The sequence below is a fragment of the Ambystoma mexicanum genome, chromosome 3q (assembly GCF_040938575.1).
Source record: "Ambystoma mexicanum isolate Mex_15411 chromosome 3q, UKY_AmexF1_1, whole genome shotgun sequence".
NCBI lineage: Eukaryota > Metazoa > Chordata > Amphibia > Caudata > Ambystomatidae > Ambystoma > Ambystoma mexicanum.
The window spans coordinates 799,969,262-799,992,971 of NC_090926.1; the positions used below are offsets into that span (position 1 = coordinate 799,969,262).

General features: G+C 45.3%; 1 protein-coding gene across 2 annotated transcripts in view; it reads left to right on the forward strand.

The window, feature by feature from the left end:
* The window catches only part of MYCBPAP (MYCBP associated protein), a 1,263,051-nt gene that overhangs the window by 760,160 nt on the left and 479,181 nt on the right, over nt 1-23,710 (forward strand). For both annotated transcript variants that reach the window (XM_069654887.1, XM_069654888.1), the window contains one exon: nt 3,301-3,447. In XM_069654887.1, the coding sequence (XP_069510988.1) occupies nt 3,301-3,447 (147 nt within the window). The remainder of the gene's footprint in view (nt 1-3,300; nt 3,448-23,710) is intronic.

A 23,710-nucleotide genomic window follows, 5' to 3' on the forward strand; every position in this document is an offset into this window, starting at 1 on the left:
AAAGATGGTTTGAGACAGAGAGTCTGCATTCTCCATATAGAGGGATTGTGAGGGGTTATGGGTTAGAGGGAATTTGAATACATCTCCCCCCCTTGTTCCTTTTCCAAAGCCTTGTTGCCGCCTTCACCCTCCTCCTGGGGTGACGGCGGTAAAGGCAGTGCTCGTGCTCTAGAAAGTCTTTGGTACAAATAAAAAACATATGTTTTTTAGAATAAATAGAAAACTCGAAAATACCAATTGAATAGTTGTATGATTTGGGTGTGACATAAATAGCCTTGGTCACTGTCGCGTTTCGTTCTGCTAATGAGCAGCTGGTTTTTCAACTACCTTCATTGGGACCTCCATTTCCATCTGTGTAATTACCCCCTGTTTTGTGTTCAATGATTTCAATGTTGCAGAGATTTCAGTCAGATGGGTAGTGTGTGTTTTTAATTCACTGAGCAACTGATATTGCATGTTTTGAATAGCACAAAGTAATAGGTGCGTATTAACTTCTATGATCGGGGGCTGTTTTTTTGATTGGTTGATGAGTCTTCACCCGCACACTGCTCTGTCTCCTCCCCTGTATGCTCGGTCAAGGCCAACATGGTTTTTTCCCCAGTTCGAAATATTTGGGGGTGTCTATCGGGGAGCAGTTGTGATGGCCGGATTCCCCCCTAAAGTTTCTTCCCTCTATTTGGTCAAAGATGGTTTGAGACAGAGTCTGAATTCTCCATATAGGGGGATTGTGAGGGGTTACGGGTTAAGGGGAATTGGAATACATCTCCTCCCCTGTCCCTTTTCCAAAGCCTCACTTCTGCCTTCCACCACCTCCTGGGGTGACGGCGGTAAAGGCAGTGCTTGTGCTCTAGAAAGACTCTGTCTCTTCTATTAGTGAAGGCCAGTGGCGCTATTAGTATATCGCGTCTACTGTATGGCGTTTTTTCTTTTTTTCTCAAGTTTTCCCACATCATGTCTAAGATATACTGCCTGTGTCTCAAAGCCCTTTGTTATGAAGTCAATAATAACTGCTATGGCAAGAGGTTCTGTTCCTTTGTTTGCTGGTGCAACGCATTAGTTACGTCTTAATTATCTCTAGGATTCAGTTACTACAAACTTCAATCCATCTTTCACTCTGTTCCTCCCTGCCGTCTAGTAAAGCAGGAGAGGAACGAACATATTGTTTAGAGTAAAAAAGACAAATCCCAGTATGGTCCGCACAGCTCAATACAATACCAGACTTTACAAGCATTTATTATCACCTGAAATATGCAAACTTATATGTATGCAATCTTCGTAATCCACTTACAAAGTCTTCATAAGAACTTCACCATTACTCCTAACTCGCCGAATGTGGGCCGTAGAGAAAACCCTTTCTCCAACCTGGTGAACAAGCCAACAGCTAACAGCACTCGTACAGCACTCCGAAAATGTGTGTGCGCAATTGCACATGCTCCTGCTGTAAAGTAGTGTTTCCAGTCAATGGGACGGGGTCTAATCCATTTTCCCTTCTATCTGCAAGCATAACATGATACAGGTTCCAATGAATATCCGTATAGTCTCTAAAGACACAAGATAAGTCCTTCCTCAGTTGAAAGAGTAGTATTTTAGAGTCAGTGGAAGTGAGAATGTTCTGATTACTGCTCTCGAGACTCCACAACAGGGTCCCCACAGGTAACATCACTCGTAAAGCACTCATGCTCCTGCTGTAAAGGAGTGCTTCTAGTCAAAGGGACGGGGCTTAATCCACTTGTGTGTATTTTCCCCTTAATCGAGGCGTGTTCTCCAGACTACACGGCAGGGTCCCCACAGCTAACAGCACTCATAAAGCACATGCCAAGATAAGTTCATAAAAGGGAGGTTTGGACTGGTACCAAGGAATGAGTGAAAGAAACAGTTGCCAAGTGCAAGACATATTTCTCTTGGGTTAAATAAAGAAATAGACAGCCTCGAGGGACCAGGTGTTCATTAATTAAGACTAACACTGAGAGACAAATTGCTCGAACAAGTCTCCAGTGGACAGAAAGGGCAACGGCACCCAGAATAAAATAGGTTAAAATCCTGGTAAAAGCTGAGTATAATCATTCCAAACGTGGTCTCCTTATATGTGACTCAAGAGTTAGAGAACAAGAGCTATTCACTAGCTCCAGACATGGAGAAACCAAGGCCTTCACTCCCTCTGGATTCCCAGAATAAAAGATGCAAGATAGAACCCAGTTCAAAGCGGATGCCCGGGTTTGGGACCTAGAAAATCGGAGATGGTGGATAATAATTTGGAAAGGTGGCACCTGAATGTCGATCCCCCTGCCATGAAATGTTGCTCATTTTCTGAGGACCTGCCAAAGAACTAAGGTTGGCGAAGACAATGCCAACCAATCATTGCTCTCAAATGATAGTGTTTTGCAATAGTTGCATCAACCAATCGAGTATTGTAGAGATGACATGTGTCCACCATTTTCAATTTAGAGGTGGTCCCAGGTGGAGCCATCAGATAGGGTAAAACCAATCAGAATGTCGACTCCTATAGATTATATACTTATATGATACCACTAACCCAATCCCACCATCCTGTAGTTTTACTAACCAAGATAACGTTGTGACGTCAGAAGTGACATATTTTTGCCTTTTAAACTGTTGTTTTAACAGCTTCCCCTGTTTTACAATTGTTCAATAAAACAGGCATTTGTCATTTACTCTGACTTCCGTTTTTGGGCCCAGGATTTCCCGGCCTACCTGGCCTGCGTAGGGCTGTGATTTTAGGCCCTCCATTACAGTAAGATAGGACTTTTGACATTAGGGGCTACCAATCTCAAGTACCAGCTTGGGGCTAAGGGACACCTGGGTTAGGGTGGGATCACCCCTTTCCTAGGTTAGAAAGGATAGGGACGGCCATTTGGCCGACTGCTAACAAAATAAGAACCTGTGAAGTGTCTTTGCAAGTTGGTATTTTATTCAGGTCATCTCTGAAAGCACACAATCCCCACTACTTTTAAAGGGTCGTCCACTACTTGCAGTAGTACTATGGGTACTCTTGTCTACACTGTCTTACCAGCAGCTTGTCACTTAGCGAAGTTACAGCAGTATTGTTTTTGTTTACATTTGTTTGTTTGCCACTTCCTGTTCCTCAGATTGTAACCTTATCTTTCCATTTTCTCATGGTTTGGTCCTAAAATAAAATCCAAGCCATAATAAAGCCACTATGGGTGCAGGGGTCGACTATGTACATCTGTGATTACTATCTATGGTTCCTGTGTAGAACTGAAGAGCTTTTAATTTCTAATGTTAATCTCTAGCCCATTTTGTCTTTGTCTCCTATCTCAGAGAGAGCTAGAGGCCCGGGAAGCAATTGCTATTGCAGAAGCGATACTGCAGGAATTGCTCAGTGGTGTCAGGAGCCCTGAACGACCAAGGTCACCAATGGATGGATACATCACTGAGGCGGAATTATTCAACAAGCAGAATCCGCAGGTAGGAACATTACTGTGAGCAATGCTTGCAATGCTTTCTTTATAGCTGTCCGCTCATGGTTTTTGAGGTCCTATTGAGTGCATGGAAACCACAGAACAGCTCTGCAATCTCTTGATCTTTATACTGAGTGTCTAAAATCTGATGAACTTGTTCATATCTGTTTTAATTATTGAAAAAAAGCAAACTTGAATATTTTGAAGAGCTGGTAATGCCATTCACCCAGGTTTAATTTGTGTGGATTTTGTATTCATAGATTTCTTACACAAATATATGCACTTTTGTTTATTTGTGTATAGAGAATAGTGTGATCCCGGAAATGCATTGGAGGGACAGGGCCTCCATGTCCTTGTCCTCTAGTCCTTTTATCATGTGTGTTCTGTGTTATTCTTTGCACAGGAGTCCATGTAGGACTCCTGGCAGTGTAGCTCTTTCTCTTTTTGGTTTGGTGAACAGACCCTTGGGATACCGTTATGGCACCTGTGGGTGGGGGTTCACATTGTACCCCTAGTGTATGTTTTCGGGCCCCTGTGTGTGGCCTATAGAGCAGGGTATGGGCTGGTGTCTATGCTGAATTTGACAGGTGCTCTGAGTATCCTCCATTTTGGGATACCCAGGCCCTGCCATTGGAATCAGTTGATTCCTAATAGGAGACAAGATGGCCCCTGTGGCCTTTTGCTTTCTATTGCATGTTACCTTGTTTTCCCAAAGTCCTGGGAAGCCCTGACTCTGTCCCTTCCCCGGACTGGCTGATGGGTGGAAGTTCAGTATATGGTATTGTGGGAAAGTCCAGGCCAAACTGGCTGGAGCCTTCCCAGGGACTGTATGTTGTGGGTACAACCTTGGGTGGGACCTGGGTGAATGGAGTGTGTGACCAATATACATTTCATGTTATGGGTGTCTGGTTTCTGCTATGTGACACAAAGACTGAAACAGCCCTGCCCGAAACTGGTATGAATGCAGCGTGGAGTGCTGAATGACTGGGTACTTGTCCCAATACACATTCCTTGTTGTGAGTGTCTGGAAGGAAGTGAATGGCCTGAACGCACTGTGAGCCTGATTGGCTGCCTGCTTGCATGAATGCCCTTCTGAATGATTGGTTGCCCGAGTGTGACCCAGCAGAGTGAATGAGAGACCAAACAGTATATCTGGGGACCTCTCAATGATGGAAATCGTTCAGAAGCTAAAGTCGAAACTTGATGCTTATTCTCGAAGCCGGAAGAAGAAGGTCGACAGCTGTTACCTTCAATGCAATCTGAAAGGTGCTGTGCCTTCATGGAACTGATCCAAGAGAGGACCTGGCTAGGAGACCTCTTCCCGAGCTATGAGGGACCATCGTGCACCACCTCATCTATACCAAGGCTCCATAGAAGTCAATCCTCGAAAGGCTGCCGACCGGAGATGGGGACCGCTGAGGAAACGGAAGAGAAGTGCCCGGACATTCCGTCCACAATCGTCGGCCAGGGTTCGGAGGACCACCGTAACCGCTGGAAGCCTGTCGAAGCTGTGTTGCTCAGAAGCGAGGACAGCTTGACACTGTGCCGCCGACTCCCGGAGCTGCAATGCTCCATTGCCTAAGAACGCTTGGAATCAAGGAGTCCCTCACTCATCACCGTCGACTGCTTTGTCCCGCCGGAGAAAGTCAGTCGTTGACGACACAACGCCCTTGCTGGGCCAAAGTTCTTCATTGACTGTTTGCAGCAATGAAGTATCGTCGTTGAGGTGCACCGCACCCCTCATCTTCGCAGGACGTCCATGGCCGATCGTCGACGAGCACCGCCAGGACCGAAGCTGCAGCATCAACGCCATTGTTCACCTTTTCTTCGAGGGATCTTGACGATCCGTGGCTCCTGCCTTAAAGGGAGTACCTCCAGAAGGCTCTGTCGACGACCCGACGTTGAACTCTTCTAAACCAGGTACCTTGGGGTGGGAGAACCTTTATAGAAGGAAATAAGACTCTGATAAACAATATATGAACTGAGCTTGTTTAATCTCTTATTTACAACTTGCCCAGGTGGGGGATCCTCACACAGAACTGTGACTTATTAGCTAGAGTACTATTCTTCCAATTGTGTAACCAACTTGTTTTCCACCTCACGTCTATTGTTGGACCACTTTATTAATTGATCTCTATGCCATTTGAATCTGTCTGCAGTTTATGCATTTTAATGGAATCAGAGTAGTTGTGGTACCACATAGAAACTGTTTATATTCATCATATTAGTAATGCCAGAGCATAACGTGTGTTATTGTGTGTGTATATATTCTGAACCTTAGTTATATAAAGAACTGTGTTATCACTAACATTGTGTGTGGACATTCCTTTGCGGGTGCTTGGAACTACACTGTACTTAACAATCAGCCCGCATCACCTCCTGAGAGCTAAGCCTTGATTGCTTGTCCATTGCTACCAACAATAGAGAAACTTGGCTGGGGTGCTCTGTGCTTCTACTCTGCCATATAGAGGGCAGGAGCACAGATAACCCCCTTCAGTCTTTACAAAAAGTGGGTTGTACATCGCACATGGCTGAGATGAGGCAGTAGTTGGTGTGAAGGCAAACATAGAAAGTGGTCACTGTGACAAAAGAATACATCTACCTTCATCCCGAGGACCCCTTTCATCTTCAAGCTCTTGAGCCCTTAATAATGTGCCATTTCTGTTTTGTTTGGGCACTACACTTGTCCCTTTATGCAGATCTCTGAAGGAACAAAACATAGGCCCATTGCTGTAGGCCTTGGCAATGGTGATGACTGAGTGCTATATTTCCTGAGGCCGAGACTCAACCAATAACATTACCTAAGAGAATTCAATCCTCTTTTGATGAGATCACTGCCGCTGAGACCCAGTCTCCTCAGTATATTAAGTGAAACTCGCAAGAAAGTCAATTGCAAGACACAACCACTTCTGACCAAGAAAACCAGCACATCAAAGGCAAGATCTTACCCAAAGCAAGACAGTTGGGGAGAGCTGCAGTTAGTGGAGGCAGCACAGTGTGTAAAGGCACTGTGAAAGTGAACTGGTTGCAGTGAGTCAAGGCTGAATGCTACTTAGGCCCAACACGAGTCATTAGGAAGGTGGGATTTCCACCTAGGGAGCTGCTTGGAGAACCGTGGACCTACAAGAGAGACAATTGTGTGAGACAGAGCATGAAGCCGATCGCCAGACGCATCAGAAAAATGTGGAACCTAAAACTAATTAGAGGCAGCAGCACCCAGCCAGGAATACTGGGGGAAGAGCTGAGGCTTATGAAGATCCTGAGTCCCATGGATAGGCTGACCTTCCAGTTGTGGTCGAAAGCAAATGTGAGGTTTCGGGAGCTGGGTTACCCTGACCTCTTTAGCTCTGTTGACCAGCCTACTGGTATGAAGGACACCATATCCCTTGCTCATGCAAAAGTACAGGCACTATAACACTTAGAGAAAAAAGAATAGGTGAGCAGTGAACCATAACCCTTATAAAAAAGATAAAGGATAAGGTTCTACTTCTAGTGGGACCTCCACTATTGCTCTTATGACAAAGAGGGATGCGTGAGCACCCACTCAATGAGTTGAAAGGGCTCCCCATCCCTTAAAGCTAACTGTGGTACTAAAATCCTGAATCGGGATCAAGTGCACTAGGCACTATCCTCCTGGTGTAGATTACAAATAGTGAGTATTGTAATATACCTCAGTGAAGAGTAATTGTGGCAAAGAAGATGCTGGGCTCTCTGGCCCTGTGACTGTAAAATGAGTTACTAAGTGTCTGGGGCTACATCCCTGGACCATGGCAAGCCCCAAACTAAACTCCACCAAGGTTTATTGGTTCGCCTATGCAGATGACATCGTCCTGATTGATAGGACAGCAATAGGCTTGCAGCACCTACTGAATGGCCTAAGTGAATACACCAAACTGGCCAACTTTTGGTGTACTCAAGACGGCTTTCTCCAGATGTTCACCCACATCTGACATATACTAATTATAAAGCCGTGGGGCCAAGACGCATCCCTGTCTCCATCCCACATGAGTGCTAATTTTACTGGTTAAATCACCTTCCTTATTTATTTGTTTCTGGATATTTGAGTTCTCATACAATCCCATCCAGAGGTGCAGTAGTCCATTAGGCAACCTCCAGCTAGCCGATTTGGCCCACAGTCTATTCCGATCTACACAATCGAATGCCACAGAGAGATTGATTGATGCAAGGTAGGTAAACCCAACACCTTCTGACCATGCAGCTTCTACTAGTGATTTCAAGGTAAACCCATTAATGTTAGTCGAATGACCTCTACGGAAGCCTGTCTGTAGTTTGTTTAGGACATGCATATTAGCAGCCCAATTCTCCAAATGTATCAAAAGGAGGGAAGTAAACATTTTACAATCTGCATCAATTAGTGATATGGGTCGGTCATTTTTAGGTTCAGACCAACTACCCCTTTTAAAAATCGGAACAACATTTGCCGTACTCCACGAGACTGGCATCAGGATACTCCCAAATTGTAGAAACAGAACATTGGTCCAATAAAAAGGGTCGGCCTTAAAGGTGTTATTTGTGAGGCCATTCGGCCCTGGTGCCCGAGAATTCTTACATTTTATTATTAAGTTATAAATAACTTCTCTATAAAGTTCAAATGGCCACTTCTGTTCAAAAGCTGGAATAGTAATTGCAAGATCATTTCTAATAGTTCGTAATGGAATACCATACATATCTCCCAAAAATGTGATCCACTGAGGTTTCCCAAACTGCATTAATTTGGGATGTATTGATTGCAGAGTCTTGTTTATTAATCAAGATCCAAAAGGTACCTACTTTAGACGCTATCAGGATTCGAAGCATAGCCTCAGCATCCTGCTGCATCATGGACGCTCTAATTGATTTGCAGAAGTTTTTGTATTTTTGCTTGATTTTTTTTTTTATATGGTTATATTTTAGCAGGCGGTCTAGAGATGAGATCTTAAAATATCTAATCTCTTTTCTCATAATTGCCTTTGCTCCTGCCAGCTCCTCATTATGAATATGTATCGGGTTAATGATGTTCCTACCTCCTATTCTTGGAGTTTATTCGCACTTGATTAACCATATTGCTCATAAAGCCATCAAAGTTCTTTTCATTGAACACCTCCGTCTTCCACTCCACAACCATTGTCACTTGCATAATGGAGTGCAGTTCTAAGTTTAGAGATGTAATATTTGAATCAGACCAGCGTATGGCATTGCCTGAGGCAGTAGTTCTCAATTGGGACATCTTAGAATGTTTCCTAATATTTAGAACCATATTACCATATTGAATTTGACCTCTAAAAAAACCATGATCACTTCATTCATTCTTAATCACTGAGAAGGGGATACAGCAGTTTAGCAGGTGGCCATCAATGAAAACGTAATCTAGAGTCAATGAACTTGCTCCTCTGAACCAAGTTTTCATATTATGTATTTCACCAAAATCCCTCCCATTCCGCTGATAAAGTCCCAGCATCTCAAAAGCCAATTGCCAACTCCTACCCGTCTGTGGTTTAAGGTTCTGGGAGAACATATCCGTCGACAGTTCTTACATTTCAGTTCCAGCATCACGAAAATCACAGGTAGCATTGAAGTCTCGAGCAACCATCACCCTCCCTTCACTATTCAAGGCTAACCATGATAATATCCTTTCCAATAACATAGCTACAAAACCGTTAAAATCAGCAATCCCTTTATGCCAGTATATATTAACCAGGAGAAATTTGAGCGGCTGATCATCAGATATTAGAGAGACTGCCATAGCACCAAATGTTAGATCTTCCAGTGGGATTGCATTAATTCCTAGGGGAGAGTCCACTGCAATTAAGAGCCCTCCCGAGGCCCTCCTGCCCTTACTTGCCCTAGCCGATTGAGAGAAGACCTGATAACCATCCATAACCGGAGACTCATTCAACCACGTCTCTTGTAGAGAAATACAATTTTCCACCTTTAAGAGACTGGGGACTACCCGGTTAGTAAATAAATGGTGGCTTACCCTTGTGTTCCAAGATTTTATACATAGCGAAATCTCTCTCTTTTCAGCGTTTGCTTGCACTGGTTTGCAATGGGTCGTCTTTTCTCCAGAGGGTTGATGTTGGTGATGGCTGGCCAGCGTTATAGCCATCGGCACGGTCATCTTGAATGGCAGCTGGTCTCATCCCCTGATAAACAGGCTGTGCCAGAGTATTACATCCACCAATGGGACCCATAAATTAATTACACACATCAAAACCAAGGGTTTACAGGCTTAACCTTCTAGTAAGAACAAGCTCTTTCACTAAATTTGAATTAAAGTGAATAATGACAGTCTCAGGATGATTTCTATCCGGAACTGCTACCCGGTCAATATGAGATGAGGAAAGAAGTGCCAAATCTGAGATCTTACCAACAATTGTCCATATGTTCTCTATTTAAACAGACCCAAATGTCGGATCCCAGTTGGCTGGTTAACTTTAATACATACTCAGTTTTCATTCGATTCAGGTCATTCTTCAGCTCCACTTGGCATGAGACCTTATGAACCCAATCCTTAGCCCATTGAGGTTGGGAATTGCTATACAATTTGGGACCAATAGTCTCTGACGTGTTTACATTGCCCCTGTTAGCCAGAGGTAAAATGGGGGTATGTAGTCTGCTTAAGAGGTTCCCAACAGCTGCAGCCACTGATGGGTACATATTTGATGTTAAATTCCCCTTAGGTCTTAAACCCCGGTCCATGAGATCAGAACAGTTAGAGTTAAATGGCAATTTCATGTCGTTATTCTGAAAAAATGTTAATCTCTCGTCAGAGGCCAGCTGCAGTGCCGTTGAGTCGGGAGACACTGATAGCAGACTGGACTGTGTTATGATCAAGGTTGCAAGTGACAACATTGTATGAACAAAGAACTTGTATGCGATTGAACTTTATGAAACCGAAATATGTACCAGATACAGAGTGGTCCGGCGGTATGCAATTGAACTTTATGAAACCGAAATAGGTACCAGATACAGAGTGGTCCGGCACCACGTGGCTGCTCACTCGAAAGTCTCTGTTTGGTAACCCCCAGAGCGTGTAAAGATTATTGAACTGTGAAATCAAAGTGGGCCTGCAGCGGGTTACGTTGAATCCTGTGCACATTCAAAAGTCTTCGATTGCCTGTGAGCTGAAATTGTATTGAACCTGGAAGAGGGGGACTAATTGTATAAAAGGGGATCTGAGCCCGGAAGAGGGGGATCCGGCGTGAACAGTAAAATTCACCCATGAAGATCTTGTGGCAAATATGAGCTCGACTGAGGGATGTCTGCGAATTAAAGTTGGTCTGAACCTGACTGAGGGAGGCAATTGTGAAAGAAGGATCTGAGCCTGGCTGATGGTGATCCAGTGTTAAGATCACCTGGTTCCCACAGGGGCGTCGATCAGACCCGGACAGCTGCGGTCTCCACCAACGTGAAGCATAGTGCAGAGATGACAGTCTGGACTGGCCCGCCTAGTCTCGTCTGCTTGACCCGTAGAAGTATTCTCCTGCAAGTGGAGAAAGGGATTTAGCCCCGTGGATTTGAGTGATGGTCCCTCCCCACTGGTCCCCATCTCCCCACTAGTCACCTCCGATATTCCCAATTAGTGTCCTCACCTTATGTTTTTAAATGATGAGCTCTCCATCCTGCTGTCAAGAACCGAGGATTCCTCCCCAAACTCCTCACCTGATTCTTCTGGGATTGATTCTATAGGGTTGGCCTCGGGCTTCTTCTGATCCCTTCTCCTTGAGGGAGTCTTGTCCTTTGGAGTTCAGACCTTCTTATCGTGTAGGTAGGGTCTGGCCCTTCCGGAGGCCACCTTGGCAGAGATGTAACTCTGACCTCGGGGATCCCCAGAGGGCCAGTCCTAATTTCCAGGGAAAAAGCACAAATGCAGAAAAAACCCTGTTTCCGGATGGGCTCAGATGGGGGGTAGTCGGTTCCTCTCAATCGACAATGAAGGCGTATCTTCTCCACACCAAAAAAAGGAATACTTGTAGAATAGAAGTCAGATTCCTCAATAGTCCAGACTGTGGGGAGTATAAAAGGAATAGAACTCCAGAAGTTCTCTAAATTGAATGCAGATAAGAGTAAAGGATATAAGGTGAAAAGGCAACACCACGTGATAAGAAGAAAATAGGATTATGACAAAAAGAATATCCTAAACGGTTTAAGAAAGGCTGACTGAACGGAAAAACAGAATAGAATATGGATCTAGTCTGATAGAGCAAAGGCAAAGTTTCCAAGTGTGTTGTCAGAGCAACCGGAACCCAAACAAGTGAAGGGCAAGGCAGCGCCGATTGAAGTAAGGATACCGACACCCACCGTTCAACATAACATATAAAGGATAGGCTTAGAAGAGAAAGGAACAGGAGCAAATAAGGACAAACTAAAGGCAAGGCACTGAACAGGCGGCGCCGAGACACCGGGAGTAGAAAGAGGTAGAAATAATAGGCGGGAAGCGAAACAGAGCAAGCAAACAAAAAGAGGCACGGGCAGGAAGGAGGAGGGTGACTAGCGCTGGATACAAGGCGGAAAGTAAGTTCGCTGAAGGCACAGAAGGATCCACAGAGGAAACTCCAACACATGAACCGAGCGTTGACAAACAGATACAACGCACCGGCTTGTGGGAGGAGCCAGCCTCTTAAAGGTACGGCGGCCATCTTGGGTGAGGACTGGAGCACGCGCTGATCATAGCCTCCAGTGCTTCCACAATCTCCAGTTCCTGACAGTATACCCCTTCTTACTCGGGGCACCCCCAGGTTTGCCCGGATGAAGTCGATGGAACCTCTGCACCAGACGTGGGGCATGTATATGGCTCACAGGCTCCCATGTCCTCTCTTCTACTGGATAATTCTTCCAATGCACCAAGTAGTACAACCGCCCCTTGCGGTAACTGGAATCCACCAAATGAGACACTTCATATTCTTCAGGTGTCGAGATCACTCAGACACGTGAGCGGTTCACTGGTCTCTTGAATGGATCCTCCTTGTATTCTTTGAGAAGGGATACATGAAAGACCGGATGCACCTTCCTAAGATAGTCTGGTAGCTGGAGCTTATATGCAACCGGATTGATTTGTTGCAAAATGGGGAAAGGCCCAAGAAAACGAGAGGAGAACTTCTCCCTATGAACCCATCTAGGTAGATACCTGGTGGATAACCAGACCAATTGTCCGACTTTCCAGCTTGGATGGGCGCGACGACCCTTGTCAGCCCACTTCTTCTGCGCTAGTTGACTTGCTTGGTGAGCTTCCTTAGCGAGCTTGTGCACCTTCTGTAGGTCTAGTAGTATCGAATCTAGAGCCGGAATCTTGGTAGAAGGAGGACAGAGCCAGGGTAGGTGTTGAGGATGGTATCCGTAAGTACAATAGAAAGGGCTCATCTGGATCGAGGTATGATGGGAATTGTTATAAGCGAATTCCGCTTGTGGGAGGAAGCGATACCACTCTTCCTGTTGTGGACTGCAAAAACACCTAAGATATTGTTCTAAATTGGCATTAAGTCTTTCTGTCTGGCCGTTGCTCTGTGGATGATATCCTGAGGAAAGAGCCTTGTGAATTCCGAGAGCGTGGAAAAGGGAGGACCAAAACTTCGAGGTGAATTGGGGTCCCCTGTCGGAAACAATGGTCTTAGGTAAACCATGAAGACGAACTATGTCCTGGAGAAAAGTTGCAGCCATCTCAGAGGCTGAAGGGATTTGCTTGATGGCAGAGAAATGCGCTAGCTTGCTAAAGGAGTCGATGGTCACCATGATTGTAGTCATGCCATATGACGGAGGGAGATCCACGATAAAATCTGTAGATATATGTTCCCAAGGACGGTCTGGTAGGGAGTGTTGTTGTAACAACCCCAGTGGCCTTCCTGTTCGGTTCTTGTTGGAAGCACATACCGAACAAGCAGACACATACTGGTCTACATCTCTTCTTAAGGTAGGCCACCAGAATCCTCTCTGGATGAGATCAAAGGTCTTCCTAATTCCGGAATGACCGGATAGGGGGTGTCATGACACCAAGAAAGTATTAGCCTTTGCAACTCCTTCGTAGGAATGTAGAGAGCTCCTTCATGATAGAACAATCCATCCTTATCCTGGTTAACAGATGACGGAAGTTCGGAACACCTCTGATACTGTGGGATTAGGTCTTGAAGGAACGAAACTGTAGAAGCTAGGACAGTGAGATGCGGAAAAACCAGTTCATGTTCCTTATAGGAACTAGATGACTCTCCTAGGCTTCTGGACAAAGCGTCGGCCTTCCTGTTTTCTGTGCCAGGTATATAAGTAATCATAAAGTCGTATTGTAAGAAAAAATAAGCCCATCTGGCGTGTCTGGCGTTAGAACATTCTAACTGTTGCAAAACCCGAAGGTTACGGTGGTCAGTTCTAATGATGAATTGATGTGTGGCTCCTTGTAGGAGATGTCTCCATTCTTGGCAGGCCAATTTTATGGCCAACTGCTCCTTTTCGATTACAGAGTAGTTGCACTCACTACTAGTTAGTGTTTTGGAGTAGTAAGCAACTGGATGTTCATAGCCGTCTTCCGTCCTTTGGAGTAAGACTGCCCCTACCGCCCCTCCAGAAGCATCCGTTTCAAGAATGAAAGGCTTGGTCTGATCCGGTTGGATCAGGATGGGTGCTGTAGAAAAACATTCCTTTAAGAAACTAAAAGCTCTTTGAGGTTCAACTCCGAATATGAACCTCACACCCTTCTTCAATAAGGAGGTCAGAGGGAGTACCTTCTTGGAGAAGTTGGGAATAAACCTCCGGTAAAAGTTAGCCAGTCCTAGAAACCCTTGTAGTTCCTTGACATTGGTAGGTTCCTTCCAATCCCTAATGGTCTTTACCTTATTGGCGTCCATCTCAATACCATCCTTGGACAGTATGAAACCCAAGTAGGACACTGTTGTGGATTCAAATGAACACTTCTCAGGCTTTACCAGTAAATGATGGATCTGCAGACGCTGTAGAACTAATCTGACCAATGATCGGTGCTCTGATAAAGACTTGGAAAAGATTAGGATGTCGTCCAGGTACACTACTACCAACACAAACAACATGTCGGCGAATACCTTGTCCATGTACCTCTGGAAAATTGCTGGTGCGTTTACCAGACCGAAGGGCATCACACAGTATTCAAAGAGTCCGAAGGGGGTGCGGAACGCCGTCTTCCACTCGTCACCTTGCCTGATTCTCAAGAGGTGATAAGCGCCTCTTAGATCAAGTTTAGTAAAGTACACCGCCCCCTGTACTGCCTCCAAGATATCCCGAATTAGGGGCATGGGATATCTATCCCGGATAGTAATCTTGTTTAGACCCCTGTAATCTATACAAGGGTGGAGCTCTGTTGAGTCCTTCTTGGGAATGAAGAATAAGGAAGCCCCACAGGCGGACTTGGACTCTTGGATTAATCCGTTCTGTAAATTAGCGTCGAGGTACTCTCTTAAAGCCTTCCTCTCTGGTAGCGACAAGGGGTACATTCTACCAAAGGGTACCACAGCCTCCGGAATTAAGTCAATGCAGCAATCCTCAGGTCTATGGGGTGGTAGTTGTCTGGGTATGGTGTCCATAAACACCTCTGAGAAGTCTTGATAATGTACGGGAACAGATGCCACAGTGACAGGTTCCTGAACCCCACACTGGCTGTGTTCTAGGGTGTTAGGAGAAGCAGACCGGTTGATACAGTGGGACTCACAGAAGGTCGAATTGAAAGAGACCCTGTTGGCAGTCCAATCAAAATGAGGGTTGTCTCCTTAGCCAAGGAATTCCTATAACTAACGGAAAATGAGCAGCACGGATCTGGTCAAACACCAAAAACTCTTCATGTTGGCCTAGCCTCATCCTTAATGGAATGGTCTCCAGCGTTATGGGTCCGGAAGACAGGGGCCTACCATCGACCCCTTCTACTGGAATCGGGGTGGCCTGGGGTATAGTGGAGATTAGATGCTCTGCTGCCCACTTAGAGTCAATGAAATTTCCAGCAGCCCCGCAATCTAGCATAGCGAACACCTCAGTGGGGGAATCCTCGGTCAACCACAGGTTGACCCGAAACACCATTAGGCTGTTATCTTCCGGGGTGCTTACTGCTCTTGTGTAGTAGCAAGGGTGCTTGTTTCTTCCCCCGAAACCTCCCTTGCTGTGGATCGGGGTGGAAGTTTCCCTGTCGTCTAGGTGGGACTTCAGGACAGTCTCTCAATAAATGCTTCAAGGAGCCGCAGTACATACATAATCCTGTCTCTCTCCTTCTTCTTCTTTCTTCTTGCGTCAAGGGACCGCGAGCCGCCCCAATCTGCATAGGTTCATCCGTACTAGGGTTAGTTCGCGGTGGAGGAGCAGGGGAGGGTTGACTGGACTGTTGTGGGAAGCCTCTGGTTCTTCTTCTTTCGAATCTTCTTTCTTGGAGACGGAACTCGATCTGAAGTGATAAAGTTACCAATTCTTGAAAGGATGCCGGACGAGCCACTCTGGCTAGCTCGTCCTTGATTTCTTCACGAAGACCCCGTCGGTAGATTGTTTGCTGAGCAGAATCAGGCCAATCTGCCTTGGCTGCCAGTCTCTGGAAACGGGAGAGATAGGTCTGTATGTCCGTGTTTCCCTGTTGGACATCAAGTATAGCTTCCAGAGAAGAATAAAAGACTTCTGGTCTATCAAATCTTTCACCAGAAACTTCTGTAAAACGATCATAGTCGCTCAAAACGGGATCATCTCTGGTAACCAAGGGTGTGGCCCATGCGAGAGGGCGTTTCCGATTAGATTGGCTATGATGAACCCCACCTTAGATCTGGCAGTCTCATAGGCGTGAGGTCGGAAGGCGAAATACACTCTGCAGGCATCCAGAAATTCCTTTAGACCCCCCGGGTGACCATCATATTTACCAAAGGAAAGGTGCATTGTAGGCGGGTCTCCTCGATCATCCCGATGTAACACTACCTGCTGCCTGAGGGCTACATTCTCTGTCCGTAAAGCCTGCACCTCTAAAGTAAGGTTCTGTAAAGCAGCCACCAGCTCCTCATACTGCTCTAGTGAGTCCATGATGGTTATTGGGCGTTGTATGCTGTCAAGAACCGAGTCTTCCTCCCCCCAACTCCTCACCTGATTCTTCTGGGATTGATTCTATAGGGTTGGCCTCGGGCTTCTTCTGATCCCTTCTCCTTGAGGGAGTCTTGTCCTTTGGAGTTCGGACCTTCTTATCGTGTAGGTAGGGTCTGGCCCCTCCGGAGGCCACCTTGGCAGAGATGTAACTCTGACCTCGGGGATCCCCAGAGTGCCAGTCCTAATTTCCAGGGAAAAAGCACAAATGCAGAAAAAACCCTGTTTCCGGATGGGCTCAGATGGGGGGTAGTCGGTTACTCTCAATCGACAATGAAGGCGTATCTTCTCCACACCAAAAAAAGGAATACTTGTAGAATAGAAGTCAGATTCCTCAATAGTCCAGACTGTGGGGAGTATAAAAGGAATATAACTCCAGAAGTTCTCTAAATTGAATGCAGATAAGAGTAAAGGATATAAGGTGAAAAGGCAACCCCACGTGATAAGAAGAAAATAGGATTATGACAAAAAGAATATCCTAAATGGTTTAAGAAAGGCTGACTGAACGGAAAAATAGCATAGAATATGGATCTAGTCTGATAGAACAAAGGCAAAGTTTCCCAGTGTGTTGTCAGAGCAACCGGAACCCGAACAAGTGAAGGGCAAGGCAGCGCCGATTGAAGTAAGGATACCGGCACCCACCTTTCAACATAACATATAAAGGATAGGCTTAGAAGAGAAAGGAACAGGAGCAAATAAGGACAAACTAAAGGCAAGGCACTGAACAGGTGGCGCCGAGACACCGGGAGTAGAAAGAGGTAGAAATAATAGGCGGGAAGCGAAACAGAGCAAGCAAACAAAAAGAGGCACGGGCAGGAAGGAGGAGGGTGACTAGCGCTGGATACAAGGCGGAAAGTAAGTTCGCTGAAGGCACAGAAGGATCCACAGAGGAAACTCCAACACACGAACCGAGCGTTGACAAACAGATACAACGCACTGGCTTGTGGGAGGAGCCAGCCTCTTAAAGGTACGGCGGCCATCTTGGGTGAGGACTGGAGCGCGTGCTGATCATAGCGTCCAGCGCTTCCACAATCTCCAGTTCCTGACACCTGCGAGGCATGCAGGGGCGCGTAAATACCAGTTATTTCACTGGTTTGGGGTACTGGAGTTCTGGAGGAATATTGACTCCGGGGTTTACTAAGTCCGATGTTCACTCTTGCATCCCCTTGTTGATTTGCAGTGAAAAAATATTGTCTGGAGGCTGCTGATGGCGTTCAGGTAAGAGTCTGTATTACCCAACACTATCTGGTAAAGTTGCGTGAGTTTAACTTGTTGTTTTTTCCTGCGGCATAAGAAGATGTGGCGTATTGAAGGGTAATGCCTCCGGTGGTAAATCAGGTAAGCCTTGTGGTAAAAGTGATTGTCTTTGTCGTCTCTCTAGGATCATCTTGTTATTCCTTTGTTTTTCCTCAGGTATTGGAGTTTGCCAAGGAAAATGATGGAGGCAGCGGCGAGTAGAAAGATGCTGTGGACTGGTGAGCATGGCGCGGCGCTGCGTCTGGCGATGCGACGCGTGCTGAAGTATTGTCCTTTCAGACTCTGAGTCGTGCAAAATCCTGAATTAGTTAAGGAATTAAAATAATGTCCGTGATCTAACCTTTTCTCCTTCTTTCCCCTTTTTCTAGGAGCTCCGGATTCGAGGCGGGCGTGACAGAAGACTGGATGCTGGCTTGCAGGCATGGTGAGCGTTACGCTGCAGAATAACGCGAAGCGTGTGTTGCTGCTCGGGCGTGGTTTAAATGGCCTCAAAAGTAGTCCCAGGTAGGAAGTCCCTAGAACCACACCCGAATAAAAAATGGTCCCTGTAGAAAAATAGTCCCTTCCAGATCTCACGTTGGCCTGGATGCATTTGCAGCATGGTCTGCCTGAGGTAAGTGATGACTATGAGCCTGGCACCTTAGGCACCAGGACTGAACCCAGATAGCCCCTAGCCGGGGCTACTGAGGTTTTAATAAATGTCTGGATGCCTGCTTCCGGGGCTGATGGGCTTGGTCCAGATGCCCGGGGGTAGGCATCATGACATCCAGGGCGAAGAGTGAATCGCCCGACTTGAATATTTGGAAAGGAACGTTTTTTTTTGTTGTTTCTGGTACATCAGGCCCTCTGAAGCAAGAGGCTTTGAATAAAAGAGACTTGGAAACAGATGGCCCTGATGTTGGTAAAAGGAACTTTGACCTTGTGCGGAAGAATCCCAAGAGTGTGCAGTGCTCAAGAGACCCATCTTGTCCAGTGCTAAAAATGTGGGTAAGGGAGGCCAATGGCCTAAATATCCTGATTTATCATTTTGTGAACACTTTTTCTTTTTGTGAACCTAATCCCACACTATTTTGTAGCAAAGCGGTAAGGATTGGCAATATTTGTTTTTAGTATAGGCCCTTTTTATTTGACTAGACTCCTCTAGCACTGTATTATTATTATTTGATGGTCGTAGCTTGCTCCCATCGTAGATTTAGGTTTAGATAGGGGTTTTTCACACCACTGATAAAGTTCAATAAGCACCCTTGAACTGTGATCACTTGTGTCTGTCATACTTTGATACCATGCCTTCCTTATATATGGTGTCAGGAGTGGGATCTGACTAAATTGAAACAAATTGGGGAACCCTACAATTTCGGAAGCTTAGTCATAGAGCTTCCACCCCCTCTGTTGCCATGAAAGAATGAATAGGCTTGATATCTGTAGCAGTAGAGAAATTATTATCCCCCCTGGGAAAAGAGGAATTATTCCTACAAATTTGGTTTTAATACCGCCTCTGGGGTGTTATATAAGGTTAGCCCCAATATCTGGCCTAGCTTGGAATTTTGGTATAGACGTTCTAGCAGGCATCATCGATCCCAACTTCATGGGAAACGTAAAGCTTTGCTTACAGAATCATGGTGAAATCCCATTTGAAGTACATCATGGGGACCAAATTGCTCAAGGAATTCTGGAAAAGGCCCTATTTGCTCATTTTAAAGAAGGAGGTACATTAGGCTTTGGGGAAGCTGATAAACCTTCTAACATCGAAGAAAGAAAGGGAGTATAGCCTACCATCTATCCGACCTAGCCTTCGCCAAGCGAAATGACCCAGCCCTTGCTGTAGCTTTTTTACAAGCTATTACAGAAGGAGAAGGTATAGAGAAGGGGAGCCCTTTTTTCTTCTCAAAGCAGGGGTTGCTATATAGAAAAGAAACATCTGCAGAAGGCTTAGAAAAAACATAATTAGTAATCCCCAAAACTCACCGAAAGGTTATACTAAAGATTGCACATTCCCATCTAACCGGGGGACACTTAGGACAATCTAAACCCAGGCACATATCAGTGGGAAGTTTTACTGGCTAGGTATCTACACTGATATAAAGACCTTTATTCATACATGTGAAATATGTAAAAAAAAAAATCACTTACATCCCATTACCTGCTCCTCTGAATCCTTTACTTTAGAAGTCCCTTTTTCAAGAATCGGGATGGACATCATTGGTCTTCTAGAAACCTCTAGACTGGGCAATAAATAGGCCCTCGTGATTGTTGACTACGCAACCAGGTAGTCAGAGGCATTCCCTACACAGAATAATACCACCCAGCAAATTCTCAAACAACTCCTACCGTATTTCTCCAGGGCAGGGTTAGCTTTCCTAAGGAAATACTTACAGATCAAGGTTCAAATTGTATGAGCAAACTCATTGCTGAAGTCATAGAGCTACTCCATATTACCACCTTATGAACTTCTGTGTACATCCCCAAACAGATGGTTTGGTAGAAAGATTGCTCCTTTAGTTGGTAGATAAAGATGGGAAGGACTCGGACCGAATGATCCACTGGGCACTATTTGCAGTAAGAAAAACCCCTCAGGCCTCTACTGGATTCTCTTCTTTTGAACTACTTTATGGCAGAGAACCTAGAGATGTCCTGGACATGCTCAGAGAGACCTGGGAAGAATGAGAAGAGGCACCATTCCCCTCTCGCAAACCGCTACCAAATTGCGTGAGCATATTAGACTTGTTTGAGATCTAATCTGTACCCATATGGAAAATGCCCAGATCCAACAAAAATCCACTTACGACAAGAAGGTGAGCTTAAGATCGTTTTCCATAGGACAAAAAGTACTAGTCCTCTTACCCTCCTCGGAAACAAGCTTGTTTCTAAGTGGCGCGGGCCATATGAAATATTGGAACGAATGAGAACCTGTACTTATATGGTGGCCCAACCGGACAGCAAACAGAAGGTCCCTCTATATCATGTAAATCTCTTGAAAGAATGGAAGGAGAACCCGCCAGCCATCCATGCCACAATACTATCCTGTTTGGTTCCAGAAGAAATAGACAACTTTGAATTAATTCCTCCAGAGCTATCTATTCAACAACAAGAAGATCTAAAAGATGTAATAACATAGTTTCCCAATGTATTCTCAGAAAAACCAGGAAGAGTAAAAGGCACCTATCACTATATTAGAACACCTAAGGGAAAAGTGGTTCATCTAAAACCGTATAGACTCCCGGAAGCCGAAAACAGATAGTGGTTGAGGAAGTGAAAAAAGATGTTAAAAGCAAATATTATCGAGCCTTCTTGGAGCCCATGGTCTATCCATATCGTATTGGTCACCAAACCTGACCATTCCTGGAGGTTTTGCATAGATTTCCATCAAGTTAATGCCATTTCCGACTTCGATGCCTATCGCATGCCACGCATCGATGACCTAATTGATAAACTTGTAAACACCACTTTTCTATTCACCCTATGCTTAACAAAAGGGTACTTGTAAGTCCCAGTATATGGGCCTGATAAGGAAAAGACTGCTTTCTCAACGCCTCTAGGACTATTTCAAATCAAAGTTCTCCCTTTTGAGTTACACAGCGCTCCAGCCACTTTCCATCACCTCATGGACAAAATATTGCAGCCCTACTCTTCTGTGGAGCTTATATTGACTATATCGTCATTTATAGTAAAACCAGCGAGGGCCACTTTTTCCATCTTTTTACTATTATAAGAGTCCTCAGAGAGGCCGATCTAACTTCTAATCCATCCAAATGCAGACTGGCCCAGACAGCTGTGAAATACCTCGGCTTGTTTGTAGGGAATGCTAATGTACAACCTCAACATGAGAAAGTGACAGCCGCCTTAAATACCCCTACACCTAAAACTAAGAGGTCTCAGAGCCTTTCTAGGGTTAATCGGGTATTACTGTAGGTTTATCCCAAACTTCTCAGACAAAACAGCTAGGCTGACAGATAAACTTAAGAACGCCGTACCCCAGAAACTTCATTGGACTGACGAGGATGATATATATTACACCAAACCCTGTGACAGAAACCAATCCTAAAGAATTTGTATTGCAAATGGACGCCTTCCTTACAGGGATAGGAGCGTTCCTATCACAAGTCTGCGATGGATTAGAACATCCCATCTTGTTTACGAGCCGCAAACTTTTCCCACGTGAAAAAAATTACTCTGTGCTGGAATTAGAGGCCCTTGCCATTCAGTGGGCAACTAGCCATCTTAGATACTATCTCTTAGGAAGAAAGTTCACACTCGTCACGGACCATTCTCCACTATTTATTTATTTTATTTATTTATTCGCATTTGTTGAGCGCACATCAGCCCGGAGGCATCGTGGCGCTGGTTACAGACATTTTTTCTTAGTTACAGTTACGTTGATATTTGCATATTTTAATTTATAGAGCAGAGAAGGGGAGAAGCGACAGAGAGGGATTAGGTGACAAGGGTAGTTTTTAGTTTTTTCCGGAAAGCAAGGAGGGAGTTTTCAGCTCTGATGTCAACAGGTAAGGAATTGCATAACTTGGAGGCTATGTATGGGAAGCTTAACCCTTCAGCTCTGGCTTTGTTTATGTGAGTGATGTGTAGTTGGTTGGTGTAGCGAGTCCTGACTGGTCGTGTGGAGGTGGATTTAGTTATGGTCTCAGATAGGTATGAGGTTGTTGTGTGTGTGAGGCATTTGTGGGTGAGAGTGAGGATTTTGAACGTGATGTGTTCTTTTTACTGGGAGCCAGTGTGCTTCTTGTCTGGCATGGGTAATGTGGTCTCTTTTTGGGATGCTGAGGTCTGCTCTTAGTGCATTGTTCTGTTTGATTTGGAGTCGGTTAATGTTTTTTGCAGAAGTACCTGCTAGGAGGGCATTACAATAGTCCAGTTTTGCACCAATGGTTGCTCTGGCTATAGATAGACAGTTGGGTTTGGAGAGGTATGGCTTTATTGCATTTATAAGTTTGGTGGTGTGAGCTGAGGCGGAGGAGATGGCGCTGACCTGCTTTGTCATGGATAGTGTAGAGTCTATATGAACTCCCAGGGTCTTAATAGAGGTAGACACAGGGATGATGGTTTTATCAATGGTGAAGTTGGAGTATAGTTTGTGGAGCTTGGCTAGAGTTGTTTTTAGACCTAGTTTGATGATTTTGGTCTTCTCCCCATTGAGGCAGAGGCCGTTGGCCGCCATCCAGGTCTGAATGGTGGGGTAGATGGTGTGGAGTGCTTCGGCGTCTTTGTGGTATACTCCAGTGAGTGGTAGGACTACCTGGGTATCGTCAGGATAGTTGGTGTATGCAATACCCAGGGCGTCAAGCTCGTCGAAGAGAGGCTTCGTAAACAGGTTGTATAGAGTAGGAGCTGTGCAAGAGCCCTGTGGCACTCCAGTGGATGGTGGTGGGAGCTGCGTTGGCAATGTTGGAGAAGACCTTCATGGCCCTACCCTCCAGGAAGGAGGTGACCCAGAGCGCTGATTCTTTGGAGAAGTTAGCTGATTGGGTGAGGTGTGAAGTGAGAGTCTTGTGGTCAACCAGATCGAACGCAGCCGAGAGATCTAGAAGTAGGAGGAGGGCTGGTTTTCCGTTATCCATGATTTGTGTAATCTGTTTTTTTAGATCTACTAGGGCAGTTTCCGTACCGTGTCCTTTACGGAAGCCACATTGTCTAGTTCCGAGGATGGAATGGGCTTCAAGAAATTGTTGGATTTGGAAATGGACGGCTTTGTCCAGGATCTTGAGTAGGAAAGTCACAGTGGTTAGTAGTTGTTAGATTGGGTGAGATCTAGTGTGGGTTTTTTGAGAAGGAGGCGGACCCATGCCTCTTTGAGAATGGTGGTGGGAATGATGCCGGTTGTGAAAGAGGCATTGATGAAGGCTATCAGTAGTGGAACAAGGCTGTCGGCACATTCCTTGATGAGCTTGGAAGGGCAGATGCCCCCTTTACACTAGTTTGGATTAGCCAATGAAAAGACT